This window comes from Barbus barbus, assembly GCF_936440315.1.
Source record: "Barbus barbus genome assembly, chromosome: 4".
NCBI classification, from domain to species: domain Eukaryota; kingdom Metazoa; phylum Chordata; class Actinopteri; order Cypriniformes; family Cyprinidae; genus Barbus; species Barbus barbus.
The window spans coordinates 36,719,211-36,737,125 of record NC_136732.1 but is presented as its reverse complement, the minus strand read 5'-3'; the positions used below and the strand labels follow the sequence as shown (position 1 = coordinate 36,737,125).

The following is a 17,915-nucleotide window of genomic DNA, read 5'->3' as shown; positions in this document are numbered from 1 at the left end:
CGTGCAACTTGAATCAAGCCCAGTAGATGTATTTTTTCTTCACACAATGGGTAATTATTGCTCCATTGTTTTAGGTTATTCAATAAAAGCTTGTATTCCAAAATATTGTTTTAATAAACAACGTCATAGTCTATTTTCAGTTTTTCCTGCTATTGCACAACCTCAGGTGTCTCAAAATACATTAGTCTGTCAATCGCTGTATTAACTAATCAGATTTACGGAAAATATTTAGATTTCTAACATGAAGTAGAATTATGATGATTTACATTTTAATATCACCACCAAGCTTCCACTGTCAGAACCAATCATCTCTCCAGGTAATGAGCGCTATGTTCTGTCACACAGACAATCAGTACAGTCTGGACCTCTTAGAGACAGCGTACAGCGTTCAGCATACGAGGGGCATCATAATGAACACTCTCTCTGTCTCGCTCTTTTATCTTTCACTCGTGTCATTGTTACTCAGAGCACTTTTCCATGTCTATTTCTCTCTCTGCACACCATTAGCTGTGGAGCTACTGGAACAAACTCGATGTCTTGTGTATCCCACTCTTCAATTGGCTTTCTGAACACCTATCCCCATGGAGACCAAGCTTTGACGCCAGTGTCATTGTTGACGTATCTCAGGATTTGCTTTTGACACCTGCTGCATCAAAATTAACAAGTAGTAGGCAAAAAGGGGCACTGCCCCCTCAGAAAGAATTGCCTCCTCAGTTTTCTTAACAAACTTATTTATTTAAACCGTTAGTGGATAATTAATTGGAGGAGCATGGGTGCACCGTCTGCAGAGCGCAAAAAGTTGTTCGATTAGAACAGATCAATCAGCGTCTGACTTGAAGCAGGTGTAGCTAGCCTATCAAAGTAGGCTACAGTAAAAGTGATTTGTGAGCAGATGCAGGTTCGTAGGCCGTGCCCCCTCCGCCTCCCGGCCCTTTCCATCATCTCCCCTCCTTGCTGAACGTATTTGAAAATGAAAGTAAAATCGGAAACAAATAGCGTGCAAAAAGAAGTGACTGTGTGTTTTTAAAAAAATTGATAACAAAATTTTGGAAGAAATAGTACAGCACCTTAAATCTTCAACCTGATATCTTGACACACTTCCCACATCCTTTTTCAAAAATGTGCTTAACTGTTTAGAAGCTGATCTCTTAGAAGTAGTGAACACCTCACTTCTTTCTGGGACTTTTCCAAACTCCCTTAAAACTGCAGTTGTTAAGCCCTTTCTGAATAAGCGCAATCTTGATAACACCATGCTGAGCAACTATAGACCCATATCAAATCTTCCTTTCATAGGTAAGATTATTGAAAAGGTAGTTTTTAATCAGCTGAACAACTACTTAAAGTCAAATGGATACCTGGACTATTTTCAATCTGGTTTCCGAGCACATCACAGCACAGAGACAGCACTCATTAAGATAAATGATATTCGCTTCAATTCTGATTCTGGCAAAATATCAGTGCTGGTACTACTAGATCTTAGTGCTGCGTTTGACACTGTCGATCATAACATACTTCTAGAGAGACTGGAAAACTGGGTCGGGCTTTCTGGGATGGCACTCAAATGGTTCAGGTCATACTTAGAAGGGAGAGGTTATTATGTGAGTATAGGAGAGCATAAGTCTAAGTGGACGGCCATGACATGTGGAGTCCCACAAGGCTCAATTCTTGCACCGCTCTTGTTTAGCCTGTATATGCTCCCACTAAGTCAGATAATGAGGAAGAACCAAATTGCCTATCACAGCTATGCTGATGATACCCAGATTTACCTAGCCTTATCTCCAAATGACTACAGCCCCATTGACTCCCTCTGCCAATGCATTGATGAAATTAACAGTTGGATGTGCCAGAACTTTCTTCAGTTAAACAAGGAGAAAACTGAAGCCATTGCATTTGGAAACAAAGATGAAGTTCTCAAGGTGAATGCATACCTTGACTCTAGGGGTCAAACAACTAAAAATCAAGTCAGAAATCTTGGGGTGATTCTGGAGACAGACCTTAGTTTCAGTAGTCATGTCAAAGCAGTAACTAAATCAGTATGCTATCATCTAAAAAATATTGCAAGAATTAGATGTTTTGTTTCCAATCAAGACTTGGAGAAACTTGTTCATGCCTTTATCACCAGCAGGGTGGATTACTGTAATGGTCTCCTCACCGGCCTTCCCAAGAAGACCATTAGACAACTGCAGCTCATCCAGAATGCTGCTGCCAGGATTCTGACTAGAACCAGAAAATCTGAGCATATCACACCAGTCCTCAGGTCCTTACACTGGCTTCCAGTTACATTTAGGATTGATTTTAAAGTACTTTTACTTGTTTATAAGTCACTCAATGGCCCAGGACCTAAATATATTGCTGATATGCTCACTGAATATAAACCGAACAGACCACTCAGATCATTAGGATCGAGTCAGTTAGAAATACCAAGGGTTCACACAAAACAAGGGGAGTCTGCTTTTAGCTATTATGCGGCCCGCAGTTGGAACCAGCTTCCAGAAGAGATCAGATGTGCTAAAACATTAGCCACATTTCAATCAAGACTCAAAACTCATCCGTTTAACTGTGCATTTGTTGAATGAGCACTGTGCTATATGTCCGAACTGACTACAATGAATTTTAAGTATAATCATTTTCTTTAAATTTATTTTAAATCAATTTCTATATCATTTTAAAATTCCTTGTTTTTATTAATTTTATTTCCATGTTTTTATTGATTTTTAATGTCTATTTCACTTTCTTTTATGTAAAGCACTTTGAATTACCACTGTGTATGAAATGTGCTATATAAATAAACTTGCCTTGCCTTGCATACGAAAGCCATTGCATGCTTTCGTGAGCTTGCAGCAACTGCACGCAATCAGAGATTGCATTACATTATCATTATGCATTATGGGCACAATGACTGTTGACGACATGACTAAGTTGAGAAGAGTTCAGCAGTAACGCCTACTAGCGATGAACACTACTACAACTTGGCAACCAAGACTGCTATGTGTATGTGTATTGAGCTTAACCCAGTGTTTCTCTCTTTCTTCCAATTTCCTTTTTCTTCAGGTTCCTCTCAGACCTACCAGTCTTTTACGCCCAACTACCCGCAGTACTCCCACCCCGATGTCCTGCCACATCTCCTGCCAAATCAGATGCACCCTCAGCTCCCCAAACCACCTTACGCTCACAACACCCACTTCGCCTACCCCTACCAAATTGATCACGCCTCCCTCAAGAGCCCTCTCAACCCAAGTCCGCTCACCCGCGTCCCCAGCAACCCAAACTTCTTCTCCTCCTCTTCGTCCTCTTCTGTTGTTTCACCAGTTCAACAGTCCATCGAGATGCCAGCTCAAGCTGAAACCAACAATCTGCCGCTTTCAGTTGCCCCTCCACCTGGTCCGCAAGCTGCAGGCATGTGGTCACCGCCTTCCCAGCAGCCCCTTATTTCACTAGCCAGTGTTATTTCTATGGCTATGAATTTTGCACAGTCCTTTATGCCCCCTGGATCCATCCCTCAAGGTTTCCATCCACAAATGACCCCTCAACCAGGGTATGGCCCTATGTATCCAGCTCAGCATGCGAGTATGAGCAACGCTGATGCTTCATACTACCAGGGGGCACAGAGTGGCCAGTATATGGATATGTATCAATATCCTGATGCTCATATGCAGGTTCCGGGACCAGTTCCCGAACATCACGAAGGGGGCCAAACACCATCTCCACCAGTAGTCCCTCTTAGAAAGCCGAGAACAGGCACGGCCCCTGAGATTAAACAGCCCATAAACACAAAACCAAGCTCTTCTCCAGGGTCTAGAAGTAGCCCACTGGCAGAGAGCCAGTCTAACCCCTTTGGGCAGCTCAGAGAGCGGGCAGACAGTTCAGCATCAAGCTCCCACACCCCATCCAGCACAAGCTCACCAGCGTCCTCCACATCCCCGAGCCCACAAAACACTGTAAGTGTTCGAAATAACACACACAAAATAACTTTTAACCTAAGGGGGCACTTCAGCCAAAAATGGAAATTCTGGGGAAATTCTTATTTACACTCATAGCAAACCCGTACAAGTTTTTTTTTTTTTTTTTTTTCTTCCGTGAAACACAACAGGAGAAATATTGCAGAATCTTCTGGCTGCTCACAAATATCATTAAATGTGACAATGGACCACAAAACCAGTCATAAGGGTCAATTTTTTCGAAATTGAGATTTATACATCATCTGAAAGCTGAATAAATAAGCTTTCCATTGATGTAGGGTTAGGATCTGACAATATTTGGCCGAGATACAACTATTTGAAAATCTGGAATCTGAGGGTGCCAAAAAATCTAAATATTGAGAAAATCGTTCTCAATAAAGTTGTTCAAATGAAGTTCTTAGCAACGCATATTACTAATCAAAATGTAAGTTTTTATATATTTACAGTAGGAAAATTACAAAATATCTTCATGGAACATGATCTTTATTTAATGTTCTAATGATTTTTGGCATTAAAGAAAAATTGATAATTTTGACCCATACAATGTATTTTTGGCTATTGCTACAAATATACCCCAGCGACTTAAGACTGGTTTTGTGCTCCAGGGTCACATATATATTCAAACTCTGCATCTCATGTTCGGTGACAAGACTTATTATGAGCTGTCATTGGTTTTTATTGCATTACAGTTGGAATATTTTAAACAATTTCTCCATTTGTGTTCCACTCAAGAAAGTAAGTCATTTAAGGAATGACATTAGTGATTAAACAATGACAAAGGTTTTTTATTTTTCTTATGGGGGGGTGGTCTGTCACTTTAAATACTTTTAAAGCCAAACCTGTTATTCTATTCTAAATGTGTACTGTACCTTTCAAACAAAGACATGCATCACCACAAGAACGTCAACATAAATATGAGGGTGTACTATTAAGTGTAGCATTGCTCTCAGATGTCTTTGTGAGCATACTTAGTCAAACCTGTTCTGAACCTGTACAGTATTGTGGGTGTTGTCTGTTATTACATGTCTCAAAGCACCTGTAGAAGGATGTCTGGGGTTTACGCTTTTATTAATGTTTCTCAACTTGTTTTAGGTGTCCTCACCTGTCCCAAGGTCCTCCCCTACTCTATCCATGTCTCTGGCAGTGTCTGAAACGAATACCATCGCAGCCAAATCTAGACTCTCACCTATATCTGAAGGTGAGTTGCACTCTTTCCATCTGTCACACACGTACACACACACACCCATAAATAAAACACACCCTATATTCCTTGTACACAAAGACACAGGAGTACATAAAGGCCACACAGCCAGGCAAGAATAAAAATATTTACATGCACATACACATGCACGTCCATTATTACACGTGCACACACTTTCTATTTACCAAAGAAACCTGAACAACAACAACAACAAAAAATGTATCACATCATTTCAACATTAATAAAAAATGCTACTTGAGTACCAAATCAATACATTACAATAGTTTCTGAAGGATCATGTGACACTGAAGACTGGAGTAATGATCACAGGATCACAGGAATGCATAACAGGAATAAATTACATATTAAAATAAATTAAAATAGTAAAGAGTTATTTAAAGATGTAATAATATTCCCCTATATACAACTTGTTTTTATTGTAGTATATATATAAAAAATAATATATAGTTTACTTTGAAAACAAAAATGTCTATGTAGAGTCTAACTCAAACTCAATTCCTATAATTGTGTATCAAGGGCTAAAATGAAAATACTCAGCTGCCATCTACTGACTGTAGAACCTCACTGCTTACTAAGCACATTGTTCAATTAGTTTTGATACATTTTTACCACTTTACTACTCACATTTTGTTTAGAAAATGTAAAAAAAAAAAAAACTGTTTTTTGATTGTTTTGCTGTTTACCATGTAAAAAAAAAAAAAAAAACTTTTACACCTTGTCTACAGAGAAAAAGTCTATTGTCACAGTGGGACGGTTCCAAGTCAGTCCAAGCAAGGAGATCCCCATTCCACCTCCCAGCCTGATGCTGACTCCCACCCCTACAGCTACGCCCACATCCATACCGACCCAAACATGCCCTACAACAGTTCCCCGAGCCATGCCCTCCACACACAACAGCCAATCAGACAGCATCACAGACGTACAGGTGGAATCAGAAAGCAGTCATAGCTCTCTGAATGAATCCCCACCACTTATTCAACCACCTAATGAGGCTTTGTGCAACTCAGACAGCGCCCCCTTGTTGACAGAAGAACCTAAAACACCGGAGAGAAAAGTTGTAGAACCAGACGAGGGACGAGGAGGTGAAGAAGGGGAGGATGTGGGGGAAGAGATAGAAAGGAGGCGGAGGAGGATAAGTGTAAGTTTGCTGGAAAGTTCAGCCGGGAGTCCTCAGTTCAATCTCAGTCAGCCGTGGATGAGCTACACACGCAGCACGTCGTACGCCAGCAGCGACGAGACAGAGAGTGAAGATGAGGGAATGTATGAGGAGCTACAGGAACTCAGAGAGAGGTGAGCCTGTACTGAGGTACACTCCTGCAAATCCCTGTATGTTCTATGAAGTGCTTCATCAAATTCTAGCAGTGAGCCTAAGCATAAAGTCTAACTTGTGAAGCAGCTATTGTAACTCTTATAATTTAGACCCAAACCATCAGCGTCCATTATAGATTTATTCATCCCAAACGCTTTTTGATCTAACATCTCCGAACATGTTCAGTGCTGTCAAAGTTTTCAGGTGTGGAAAGATCTGATGACATAATGCAAAAATATAGAAAAGCAGAAAAGCACTTTCACAGATTATATATGTTATATTGCTGAATGAGATCTAATAGGTTCTCAGAAACTTATTAATAAATTGTGTATTTACTAAGTGTGTTCACATTATTTTGTGATTAACTGTCACTTGAAGCTTTAAAACCACTGCATTGTTGTTGACTTCCTGTCCTTCTCCCTCTTTCTCAGACATGTGGCAGAGGTTCAGGCTCTCCAGGCCTCTCAAAAGCAAGAGATCGAGGAACTCTACAAACGGATAGGTAAAATGCCCCCTCCCGGAATCGTGTCTCCAGCGGCCATGCTGTCCAGCCGCCAACGTCGTCTGTCTAAAAGTGGAGGTTACCCAAGCTCTCGCCGAAATAGCCTGCAGAGACTGGACATACTGCCCGCTACAGGTACCATAGGAGAAGTTACAAATATTTAACTGAATATTTAATCTTGGAAATGTGTTCACAACCTATTTTGTACTTAAAAGGGGTAAAACGAAACAAAACAAAAAACTATATATCTAGGCAGGGATTAATTGTATCCATTTGTAATTGATTAGATCATGAAAACTGGGTATTCATTTATCAAATAAAAATTTACTTTGCAGTGTACCTTTTTATAACAAAGTAATATAGATTTATAGTATCGGCCATTCGTCAGTTATAGATTACTGCTTAAATGGCAGTAACTCATATAAGTGTTAATGCCATTTTCACAAACACTTTCAGGCATTATATGTAAGAACTCAGTGAGCGGCAGCAGCAGCGGGTCGCAGGAAAGGACCAGTAAAGGAGTGACCTTTGCCTCTGATTATACCAGAATTGTGAGTGATACCTTCTATTTGCTTTTATTGATTATTACCTTTCTGTACATTCTTAAAGGTGGGGTAAGTGATTTCTGGTAGCCAATGTTGATATTTGAAATCACCAAAACAAACACGCACCTACCCCAAAAGGGTCACGCCCCTATTTTGATAGCTCCGCCCCACGCAGACATACAGCAATGATTAGTTCTGTGAAACAAACTCACCTATCGAGAAGAAACAAAGCAACCTCGGCGTCTGATCGCAGGCCTTCGTGCTCCTTGAGGTCTCTCCAACGCTGGAAAGCTGATCCGATATTTACACGGGTCCTACTTCTTGCCTTATCGTAATACCTTGTCTACACCGGACACGAGCTGCGCGGCGCGACAAAATACTATTGAATTCATTATAATCAGTGATGCTGTGTACACTGGATTGGACACGACAAATTCCCGACAGTAAACTGCTGCCGCGTTCTTATGACATATTGACATATTTCATCCCAATACATGTATGCCACATGAACTTTAAAAAACATACTTTTTTGTGTGTTTGTTTAGAGAAATCGCTCAGAGGGGTTTGACCAAACAATTATACAAACTAGTTTTTTGTTTATTTTTATAAATCATCCAAGCACCCGATTCCTAGCCATTTCTAATATACATTTAATATGACTAAATATTATTAAATTGTAAAGAAATTCCAGGATCAGATCCCTCTTCATGTAGGCCTAGTATTTTCATCGGGTCAGTCGTAGAAAAATCTGATTGGTTGATAGCTTTTGACGTTTAATCCAGGTGTGAAAAAATTAATATCTAGTGCAAGAGCACGGAGAGATGCGCGAGTGCACAGGACAAATTTTGAGCGTGTACACGCACACTTGAGCGAGAGACACGTTTTAAGCGCGTCCGGTTTTGTGCGAGAGCAAAGGAAATCTGCATGCGAGCGGGGAGATTCGCACTCGCGTATTATATTAATCTTCTTTCGCCCTACAAAAATGCACTCTCGACATTTGACAGTAAAATAACGCCATATTCTTTATCCCTGCTAATGGAATACACAAGAGAGGAATGTGACTTTGTGCACTGACCTTCCTTTTTATCTTTCTGACAGTGATTTTGTTTTCTAAGGAGCCCTTTGGCCTTCGTACTGCTCTCCTTATGGACTGAAGTGACACCATTGCTTCCTCCGATGTGTGTGAGCACATGTTTGTGATGTCAGGAAAGGAGTGTGTGTTCTTCACAGACTGTGATGTGAATATTTTTAACCAGTATACCTCTGTTCAGTATTCTAAGGATGATTTACTTACCTAGTGAGCTTTCTGAAGAGACAGGACACTTGGAAACACAGACTTTATATATGAAACTTGTTTAGAGATGTGATGTAGTTGATCTCAGCACGGATTTATGCAAGTAGGGCTCGCTGCAGTCCACAAGATCCATGGAGCGTGGTTGGATCCACATCTAAGGGGTGGAGATGGGGTGGGTTTAGGGATCAGGGGGTGGAGATGGGTAGGTTTAGTTATATGTAAGGTGGGTGGAGTTGGATCTGGATCCAACCACGCCCCCTGGATCTTGTGGGCTGCAGCAAGATGCTCCTTGATTTATTGGAGAAATGCCCACTCATTTGCAGCTATAGCACCCCTAGTGGTTGAATGTACAAGTTGCAAATGTGTTTTCACTTATTAAGCAGTCCATGTGGTTGCTCTCTATAATTGTGTCAATTATAGATCAACTGGTCAGTTAATGTTTTATTCCAACTCCCAGGCCATCAGAAATACCCGAAAGAATCGGTACTGTAAACAACTTTATTTTCTCTTTTGTAAAAATGCAATGCAATTCATTACATTCAGTCCTTATAAAGACTTTTAGGCCTCACTGTAGGTTTGCTTTTAAATAAACAGTATCATGTACATATTTGACAAATTGTAAAAATGTATATGTGACTTTGTTGCTACAATGTTTTTGCACTCTCAATAATTGCACAACATATTTTTCTGAACTCCCATGACTCGCAGTATTGACATTGATTTTATTTCTTTTTTCATGATACAGATCTCTGATGCCTCAAATTGATCTAAAATTAATGTAGATGTTTTGAATATCCACATCGTAAAACAACAATGCAGAATGCAAGGCCTTATATTTAGAGCTAAACCAACTTAGGTTTCGTTCTGAAGTTATTTTAATATTTAAATGAGAATAATAAGCATGTTTAAATGCGCCTGTCAATCAAGTCTCATTTAGATATTACGCTAAAGTGACTGAATAAATGAATTTCTGTAGGCAACAATCTATCCAAAGTATCTAAATCCAAATTTTAGAGAACAAATAGGGGACAATCACTTAAATAAATCTGCCTTCAGTTTATTTAATGTCCATACTGTCATATTTTCTTAATTGTAATTATAAATTTAGTTGTAATTTTAGTAGGTGAGTTCCTCCCGATGTTAAAATTTAGCATATAGTGTGATTTTGCTTTATTTAATGGCTTTTCAGCTTATGGCTGCCTAATGTTTCCTATATTTGAAACTTTTCTGTCTTAATGCTTTTCCCCTTTGTTATTCATATCTTAGTTAATAGTGTGTGAAATGAAGATGTTAACTTGTGTTTTCTTAATTAAAAGAAGAAAATAGCAAACAACTGACACACCGCAATTTTCTTCGAGGCATTTGCCAATAGATGCCACAGGTTATCCGTATATAAGGACACTAATGAATTGTGACGTGTGGAGTCTCAGTTTATATGCTTCGGCCTATGCAGCAATGTTGCATATATATGAATATGTGAAGACAAGCATAAACATATTGAAAACTGAGAAACTGTGAAGATTGAACAATAGTTGCCTTAAAGTATCTGCGTTTGATTAGATAGCAGATGTGTTCTACTGCATAGCGAGAGAAGATTTATATATATATAGATAGATATAGATATAGATATTTAGATAAAGAGAAAAGCTGTATAATATTATGCAGAAAAATGTTGTACTGCCATGCAGATTGTGCCTATGGTTTTTTTGTTTTGTTTAGTTTTTTTACATTTTACTTTTGATTCCTGGATGAAACATGATTGTTATAAATGTACAAATAAATAATGATTCACAAACAACCAAATGTTCTCTTAAACTGTGTGAACATACACGTGCACATACACTGGGGTCCAAAGGCCTGAGACCACTAATGAAAATACGTATTTTTTCCTCCAATTTAATAAAAAAATTTTCAAAAATTATATAATTTATGTTATTTGCATAGTTTAACAAGTAGAGTTAAAATATCTTTGAAGGAATACCTCCCTTTTTTCCCAAATTTGCTTGATTGGTGACCTAGAACAGTGCAGAACCCAAAATTTAATATTTGCTAAACATTGGTTCAGATAGATCCCAGCCTCAACGTCCAAAAACATCATCTGTACTGACCCTTCTCCTATTGTAGGATGAGGAGAGCGATATTTTTTACTACCTATTGTTCTTAAACTAGGTTGTTTCAGGTCATCATCTGATTGTGTAGCTTGTACGTATTTATACTGCAAGAGAGCCAAAGAGCAATAAAGCAAAACCAGCTCCATACAAAGACAACATCGGGGACTCGGTTGCCTGTAGATTGTTCCCTCTTGGTTTAATGATCCAGTTTGACAGTAGTGTGGTGGGATGTTGGCCATAAAATCATGTAATAGCTTGAATATGTCCTTGTTTGGAAATGAGCCTTCTTGCTGCTCTGTTTATGGTTTCAAACAGTCGTATTGGCCAAAGCACAGCTGTAAAGAAGAAAAAATTCTATTTATTCAGCAGAAAGAAATGACTGAACATAATGAAGTCATGCCTTAGTGTATTTTTGCATCAGTATAGAAATATAGGTTGTTAAAAACAACACTATAAATTGAACAATGGTTTGCTTTCACATCACGGCCACTAGGGGTTAGTAAAGATTCTCTTTCCATCTTTAGTTTGCTCAAAGAGCAGAGGCAGGGGTGGAGCAGCCGGTGAATAGAGGGACAGAGTACATAGGGCCCAGAGACTGAGAGGGGCCCGACTGAGGCCCCTCTCCCCTCCACTAAACATGACTTTGAGGTTCCATTCGAAATTCTGTGCAATGGGCCCAGAATCCCTATAGCGACTCCTCTGGGCAGAGGTAGCAGTCACTGCATTTCAGTTGGCATCCTAAATAAATAGCAGCTATGTGAGATTAGAATTAGCGTGAATCATGGTACGTTGACAATTGGATGACAAAGGTGCTCAGATGGAGTCCATCCTTGCTTTTATTGTTTTAATTTTTGGACTAATTTTACCCACAAGAGTTTGTGAGAGTACAGTCTCTGTTGTGTTTTCACTTAAAGGTACTGTTGATGAACTATACTATACAAAAGTGGCGAGGAATGCAAGGCTGGGGTTTTAAAATCTGTGAACCAGTCTTATCGACAACTAAACCATTTAAAAAATGTTTTTATTAATTGAAGTCAAGTTAAAATAAAATATAACTATTAGGTGAAAAACATAAACCAAACAAAAATTATAAAAGTTGTAAAATACTAAAATGAACTCAAAACATTTTCTAAATAATTATTTTAAATATATAAAAAATTACATTCAAATACTTTAAAATAATACAGATAAAAGCTAATTCAAATAATAAAAAACTATAATAATATATAAATAATACTAAAATAACACTGCTGTGAACGTATTGAATTATAAACCTCACAGTGGCGCCATCTATGATTTTTAACAGGAATGAAAGTGAGGCTGTAAGGGATAGACATACATCTCTTCAGCGGGTTGTACTGTTATTTAATATGTTTTTGGATTGTTCTGGTGATGAAACATTGCAAAAAAAATTTTCCAAGGAATTTAGAAGACAAAAAATTCCAGACAACATGAGCTGTGGCAAATTATAAGTGATTCAAGTCCATACTTGTAGTGGGTAGTATAGCATGCATGTTGGAAGCAGCCAATGTCATGGCTGACATGTTAATAATTAGACAGTTAAAAATATCTGACCTGATGTTGTTACAAATCATTTGCATACATTTAGAAACCGTTGTGTACCTAAGATGAAAAATAGACATACACTGTCTTTGTAGAATTTTATGCTATCCTAAAGCATATTTTTCTTCCATCTGCTCTATTCCACATTTGTCACTAATTTCAGATTAATTAAGTCAGTTAGGGGCAAAACGGCACCATTTATTGGAAATGTTCAACCGAATCCAGGTCCTCATGTTGTCACAAGTTTTAACACACCTTCTGATTTTAAATCAAGGGCTGGTCTTGGGATTGTTCATTTAAATGTTCGCAGTTTACTCACAAAGTTGGATATGTTACGTATCTGGGCAGATACAACTGATGCAGATATTATGGTTTTATCAGAGACATGGTTAAAAAATTATATTTCAAATAAGGACATTAGCATTGTCGGTTATAATGTTTATAGGGCTGATCGATCTAATAGAGGAGGTGGAGTTGCAGTTTTTATTAAAAATAAATATATTACAAATGTACTTTTATCTAAATCAGTAAAAAATCAATTTGATCTTTTAGCTTTAAATATTGAGGTTTCTGTATTCGCAAATGATATGCAAAAGTAGAACATTTAGAGTTAAAGGTAGACATAATGTATGGTTTACCCCCAAATTGTCAAATCTACTTTGAGATCGTAACTTGGCTTGGTCTAAAGCCAGAAGTACTAATCTAAATGAAGACTGGTTGATTTCCAGACAATTGCGTAATATGTCCACTGCTGCAATTAGAAAGACTAAGGTAAGAAAGTAAAAAAAAGTAAGTCATTGAGGTTTGAGTAAATGATGACAGCATTTAATTTTTGGGGGTGAACTATCTCTTTAATGTTTTTTTATTTATTATTATTATTTAATTAAATGATTACATTTTAATTCAATTATACTCTATAAGAAACTAAATCTGCCAGCAGGTGGCGGTTAATGTCTTTATGAGTCATTCATTTAAGAATGAAGTAAACGGCTCTTTTTATGAAAGGTATTTGAATCGATTCACACGATTCGTTCAAAACGTGGATTCATTCAAAACTAAACACTGCTGTGTTGCTTGGAGACAGTTCTGCTATGGCTTTAAAAAGTGGCACGAAAAAAGTCTGTCAAACAGTGCCTGATTACTGAACTAAGTTATGTTTTGTGATAATACTGTCAAAACACACAAGATTTATGTATAGACTCCCACATGGAAAGAACCTATATGAGGATATATGCGCATATATGAAACCTATATATGCAGTCTATATGCACATATATGATAACATATATGCTGCATATATATGCCACATATAGGCAAATTTGAGGTGCATATATGTGCATATAAAGGCCATATAGGTCTCCTGTATTGCTTCTTTATATCCACATATAAGCCCTATATGTACATGTAAATGTAAATTTCGACATTTTGGGCTTTTATTTATGTTGTCTAGCAGCTATGGATTTTAATAATTTTACTAATATATAGGTAAACATATAGGTGCATATATGCACACATATATATACATGCATATATGTACCTATATAGGTACATGTATGCACGTATATGTGTACATATATGTGCATATATGTACATATATTATAGGAAAACGGCCAATTTTATATATGTCACATATATTGAAAACATATATCAAAACCTATATTAAAACATATATGTTTATATAGGTTATTTCCGTGTGGGCTCCGTTGATTATGTCTAAAATTAAAGTAAACAGCTGAGAGAAATGGATGCGTGCCTGTAGCCTATATTAGATGCATGCAGGTCTTAAAGGGACAGGACACTAAACATGCTGCCGACTGTAACTAAAGGGATAGTTCACCCTAAAATTTTATTTCTGTCATTATTCACTTGCTCACTCGTTCTTGTGCTGAACACAAAAGAATATATTTTAATCTGGGTAACCAAACAGTTGCTGGTCCACGTTGACTTTGATAGTAGAAAAAAAAATGCTATGGAAGTCACTGTGGACAAGTCAAGTCACCTTTATTTATATAGCGCTTTTAACAATACAGATTGTGTCAAAGCACTTAACAGTATCAAATTGGAGGATAGAGTGTCAGTAATGTATAAAAATAAGATTAAACACTCAATTTTCAGTTAAAGGCATTTCATTATTGAATTCAGAGATGTCATTGTCTAGATCAGTTTAGTTTAAATAGTATCTGCGAAATCAAATTGATGATAATCACTAGAAATTAAGTGTCCCCAGCTGAGCAAGCCAGAGGCGACAGCGGCAAGGAATCCAAACTCCCTCTGTGACAAAATGGAAAAAAAAAAAAAAAAAAAAACCTTGGGAGAAACCAATCTCAGTTGGGGGGCCAGTTCTCCTCTGGCCAGGAGATTATTGTTTATTTATTGTTTACTTATTGTTTTAATTAAAATTTTAAATGTATAAATGTATTTATTTCTATTTTATATTGTTGCAATTTCTAACAATAATTATATGTTGTATTATATAGTTAGGTATTTTATTATATTTTTAGTTATTTTCTTTTTTTTTTGTTTTAGTTTTATTGTATTTAAGTCGAGGTCTTCACTGGGGATATGTCCCCGGGGCTCATCCAGGTGTCCCGGCCTCTGCCGACGATCAGGGAGAAATCATCTCCCAGCGCCGATCCACCATCTGATCCGGACACTGACTGAGAAACAGAATAAGAAAGAAACAGACAAATATTAGCGTAGATGCCATTCTTCTTACGATGTAACGATTACATCGGGTGTTATGGGGAGTGTTCCCGGTTCCAGTTGATCTAATTAATGCAGCCTAACAATCCTTTAATGGATTTGAATAATAGAAGTGTATTAGTGTGTTATGTGTAACCCAGGTTAAAGAAATGTGTCTTTAATCTAGATTTAAACTGACAGAGTGTGTCTGCCTCCCGAACAGCGTTAGGTAGATTGTTCCAGAGTTTGGGTGCTAAATAGGAAAAGGATCTGCCGCCCGCAGTCGATTTTGATATTCTAGGTATTATCAAACGGCCAGAGTTTTGAGAACACAGCGGACGTGGAGGACTATCATGTGATAAGAGCTCACTCAAGTACTGAGGAGCTAAGCCATTCAGGGCTTTATAAGTAGTTAACAAGATTTTAAAATCTATACGATGTTTGATGGGGAGCCAGTGCAGTGTTGCCAGAACTGGGCTAATATGGTCGTACTTCCTGGTTCTAGTAAGAACTCTAGCTGCTGAATTTTGGACCAGCTGTAGTTTGTTGATCAAGCATGCAGAACAACCACCCAATAAAGCATTACAATAGTCTAACCTTGAGGTCCTAAACGCATGAATTAGCATTTCTGCATTTGACGTTGAGAGCATAGGTCGCAATTTAGATATGTTTTTGAGATGGAAAAACGAAGTTTTACAGATGCTAGAAACATGGCTTTCAAATGAAAGATTGCTATCAAACAACACACCTAGGTTCCTAACTGATGACGAAGAAATGACAGAGCACCCGCCAAGTGTTAGATAGTGTTCTAGGTTATTACATGTGGGGTTTTTAGGTCCGATAATTAACACTTCTGTTTTTTCAGAATTTAGCAGTAAGAAATTACTCATCATCCAGTTTTTTATATCGACTATGCATTCCGTTAGTCTCTCAATTTGGTGTGTTTCACCGGGCCGCGAAGAAATATAGAGCTGAGTATCATCAGCATAACAGTGAAAGCTAACATCATGTCTCCTGATAATATCTCCCAAGGGTAACATGTAAAGCGTGAACAGTAACAGCCCTAGTACTGAGCCTTGAGGTACTCCGTACTGCACTTGTGATCAATATGATACCTCTTCATTCACTGCTACGAATTGATGACGGTCAGATAAGTACGATTTGAACCATGCTAAGGCACTTCCACTAATGCCAACAAAGTGTTCTAGTCTGTTTAAAAGAATGTTGTGGTCGATAGTGTTGATTGCAGCGCTAAGATCCAGTAGAACTAATAAAGAGATACAACCACGATCAGATGATAGAAGCAGGTCATTTGTAACTCTAATGAGAGCAGTCTCAGTACTATGATACGGTCTAAATCCTGACTGGAATTCCTCACAAATACTATTTTTCTCTAAGAAGGAATATAATTGTGAGGATACCTGCACCTGCACTACTGCTTATGCCACTAAGTATATATATATATATATATATATAATAGGGCTGTCAGTCAGTCGATTACATTTTTTATCTAATTACTTAAATTATGTTTCGATTAATTAATCTTTGACTGTGAAAATACCCACAAAAGATTATTTAAACAGCAATTTTTTGGTCAAATGCGAAAGTATCAAGTAGACATTACAAATTGTAGCTTTAGAAATATTTTATTTGATTCAACATAACATTTATTACACATAAACATTTAGGCTACAACGGCCTAGAATATGGAACGCAAAAGAAGATAATTCATAAGAATTAAAGATAAAGAAACATCTCAGTAACACAGAAAGTAACACAGAGCAGTCTCAGTACTATGATACGGTCTAAATCCTGACTGGAATTCCTCACAAATACTATTTTTCTCTAAGAAGGAATATAATTGTGAGGATACTACCTTTTCTAGTATCTTTGACAGAAAAGGGAGATTTGAGATCGGTCTGTAATTAACTAGATCTTTGGGGTCAAGTTGTGGTTTTTTAATGAGAGGCTTAATTACAGCCAATTTGAAGGTTTTGGGGACACATTCTCTATGTGCTGAGAATGAACTGACTTCTGTGACGTGAGGTGGCTAGCAGACGGTCTAGCCAGTCTGTCTGCTTCCTGACCTGGGCCCTAGTTAGTCAAGTACGAACTCTAAGACTATGTGCCATATGTACCAGCAACTCTTTGGTTTTCCACATCCTTCAAAATAGTGTTTAGCAGAATAATGAAACTCATTGAGGTTTAAAACAACTTTTGAGTGAGTAAATGATGGTATAAAAATAACACTATTTTAATTTTTGTGTGAATTATTCCTTTAATGTTAATAAAAAACACAAAGAGAAAAATCACTCACTACTCTTGACTGAAAAACTTTAATAAAGTTGCTTTAATACGAATCAGTCTGTATAGTGTTTTATTTTTATATTTGTTCATTCAATTTCTTGAATGCTCCTGCTAAATACACCTATTGTAGCATACCTGAAAATAAAACATGGTTTATTTAATTTGTATATTGTGTGTATTTGTAATGTATCTTTGTTTTCGCATATATATATTTATATATCTGTGTGTGTGTGTGTGTGTGTGTGTGTGTGTGTGTGTGTGAAGAGTTCAGATCCAAAAACCTCTAAATGCCATCTGAAATTTTATTATAAAATGAGCATTTTTATCAGGCTCCAATATTTATGTTCAGTTATTTCACTTTAATTGCATAGAAAAGGACCTATACATTGCATGTGCATGTGCACTGAACTTTTACTATAAT

General features: G+C 37.4%; 1 protein-coding gene across 2 annotated transcripts in view; it reads left to right on the top strand.

Annotated features, from left to right (window-relative positions):
* LOC306863011 (serine/threonine-protein kinase WNK4-like) overlaps positions 1 to 10,622 on the top strand; it is a 66,305-nt gene extending 55,683 nt beyond the window's left edge. The window contains exons 15-20 of one of the 2 annotated variants that reach the window (XM_079406146.1): positions 3,052 to 3,938; positions 5,052 to 5,157; positions 5,907 to 6,471; positions 6,922 to 7,127; positions 7,449 to 7,543; positions 8,653 to 10,622. In XM_079406146.1, coding sequence (XP_079262272.1) covers positions 3,052 to 3,938; positions 5,052 to 5,157; positions 5,907 to 6,471; positions 6,922 to 7,127; positions 7,449 to 7,543; positions 8,653 to 8,691 — 1,898 coding nt within the window. In that variant the 3' untranslated portion in view covers positions 8,692 to 10,622. Of the gene's footprint in view, positions 1 to 3,051; positions 3,939 to 5,051; positions 5,158 to 5,906; positions 6,472 to 6,921; positions 7,128 to 7,448; positions 7,544 to 8,635 lie in introns of both variants that reach the window. The other variant, XM_079406147.1, reaches the window with a different exon arrangement.
* Positions 10,623 to 17,915: the final 7,293 nt, after the last annotated feature.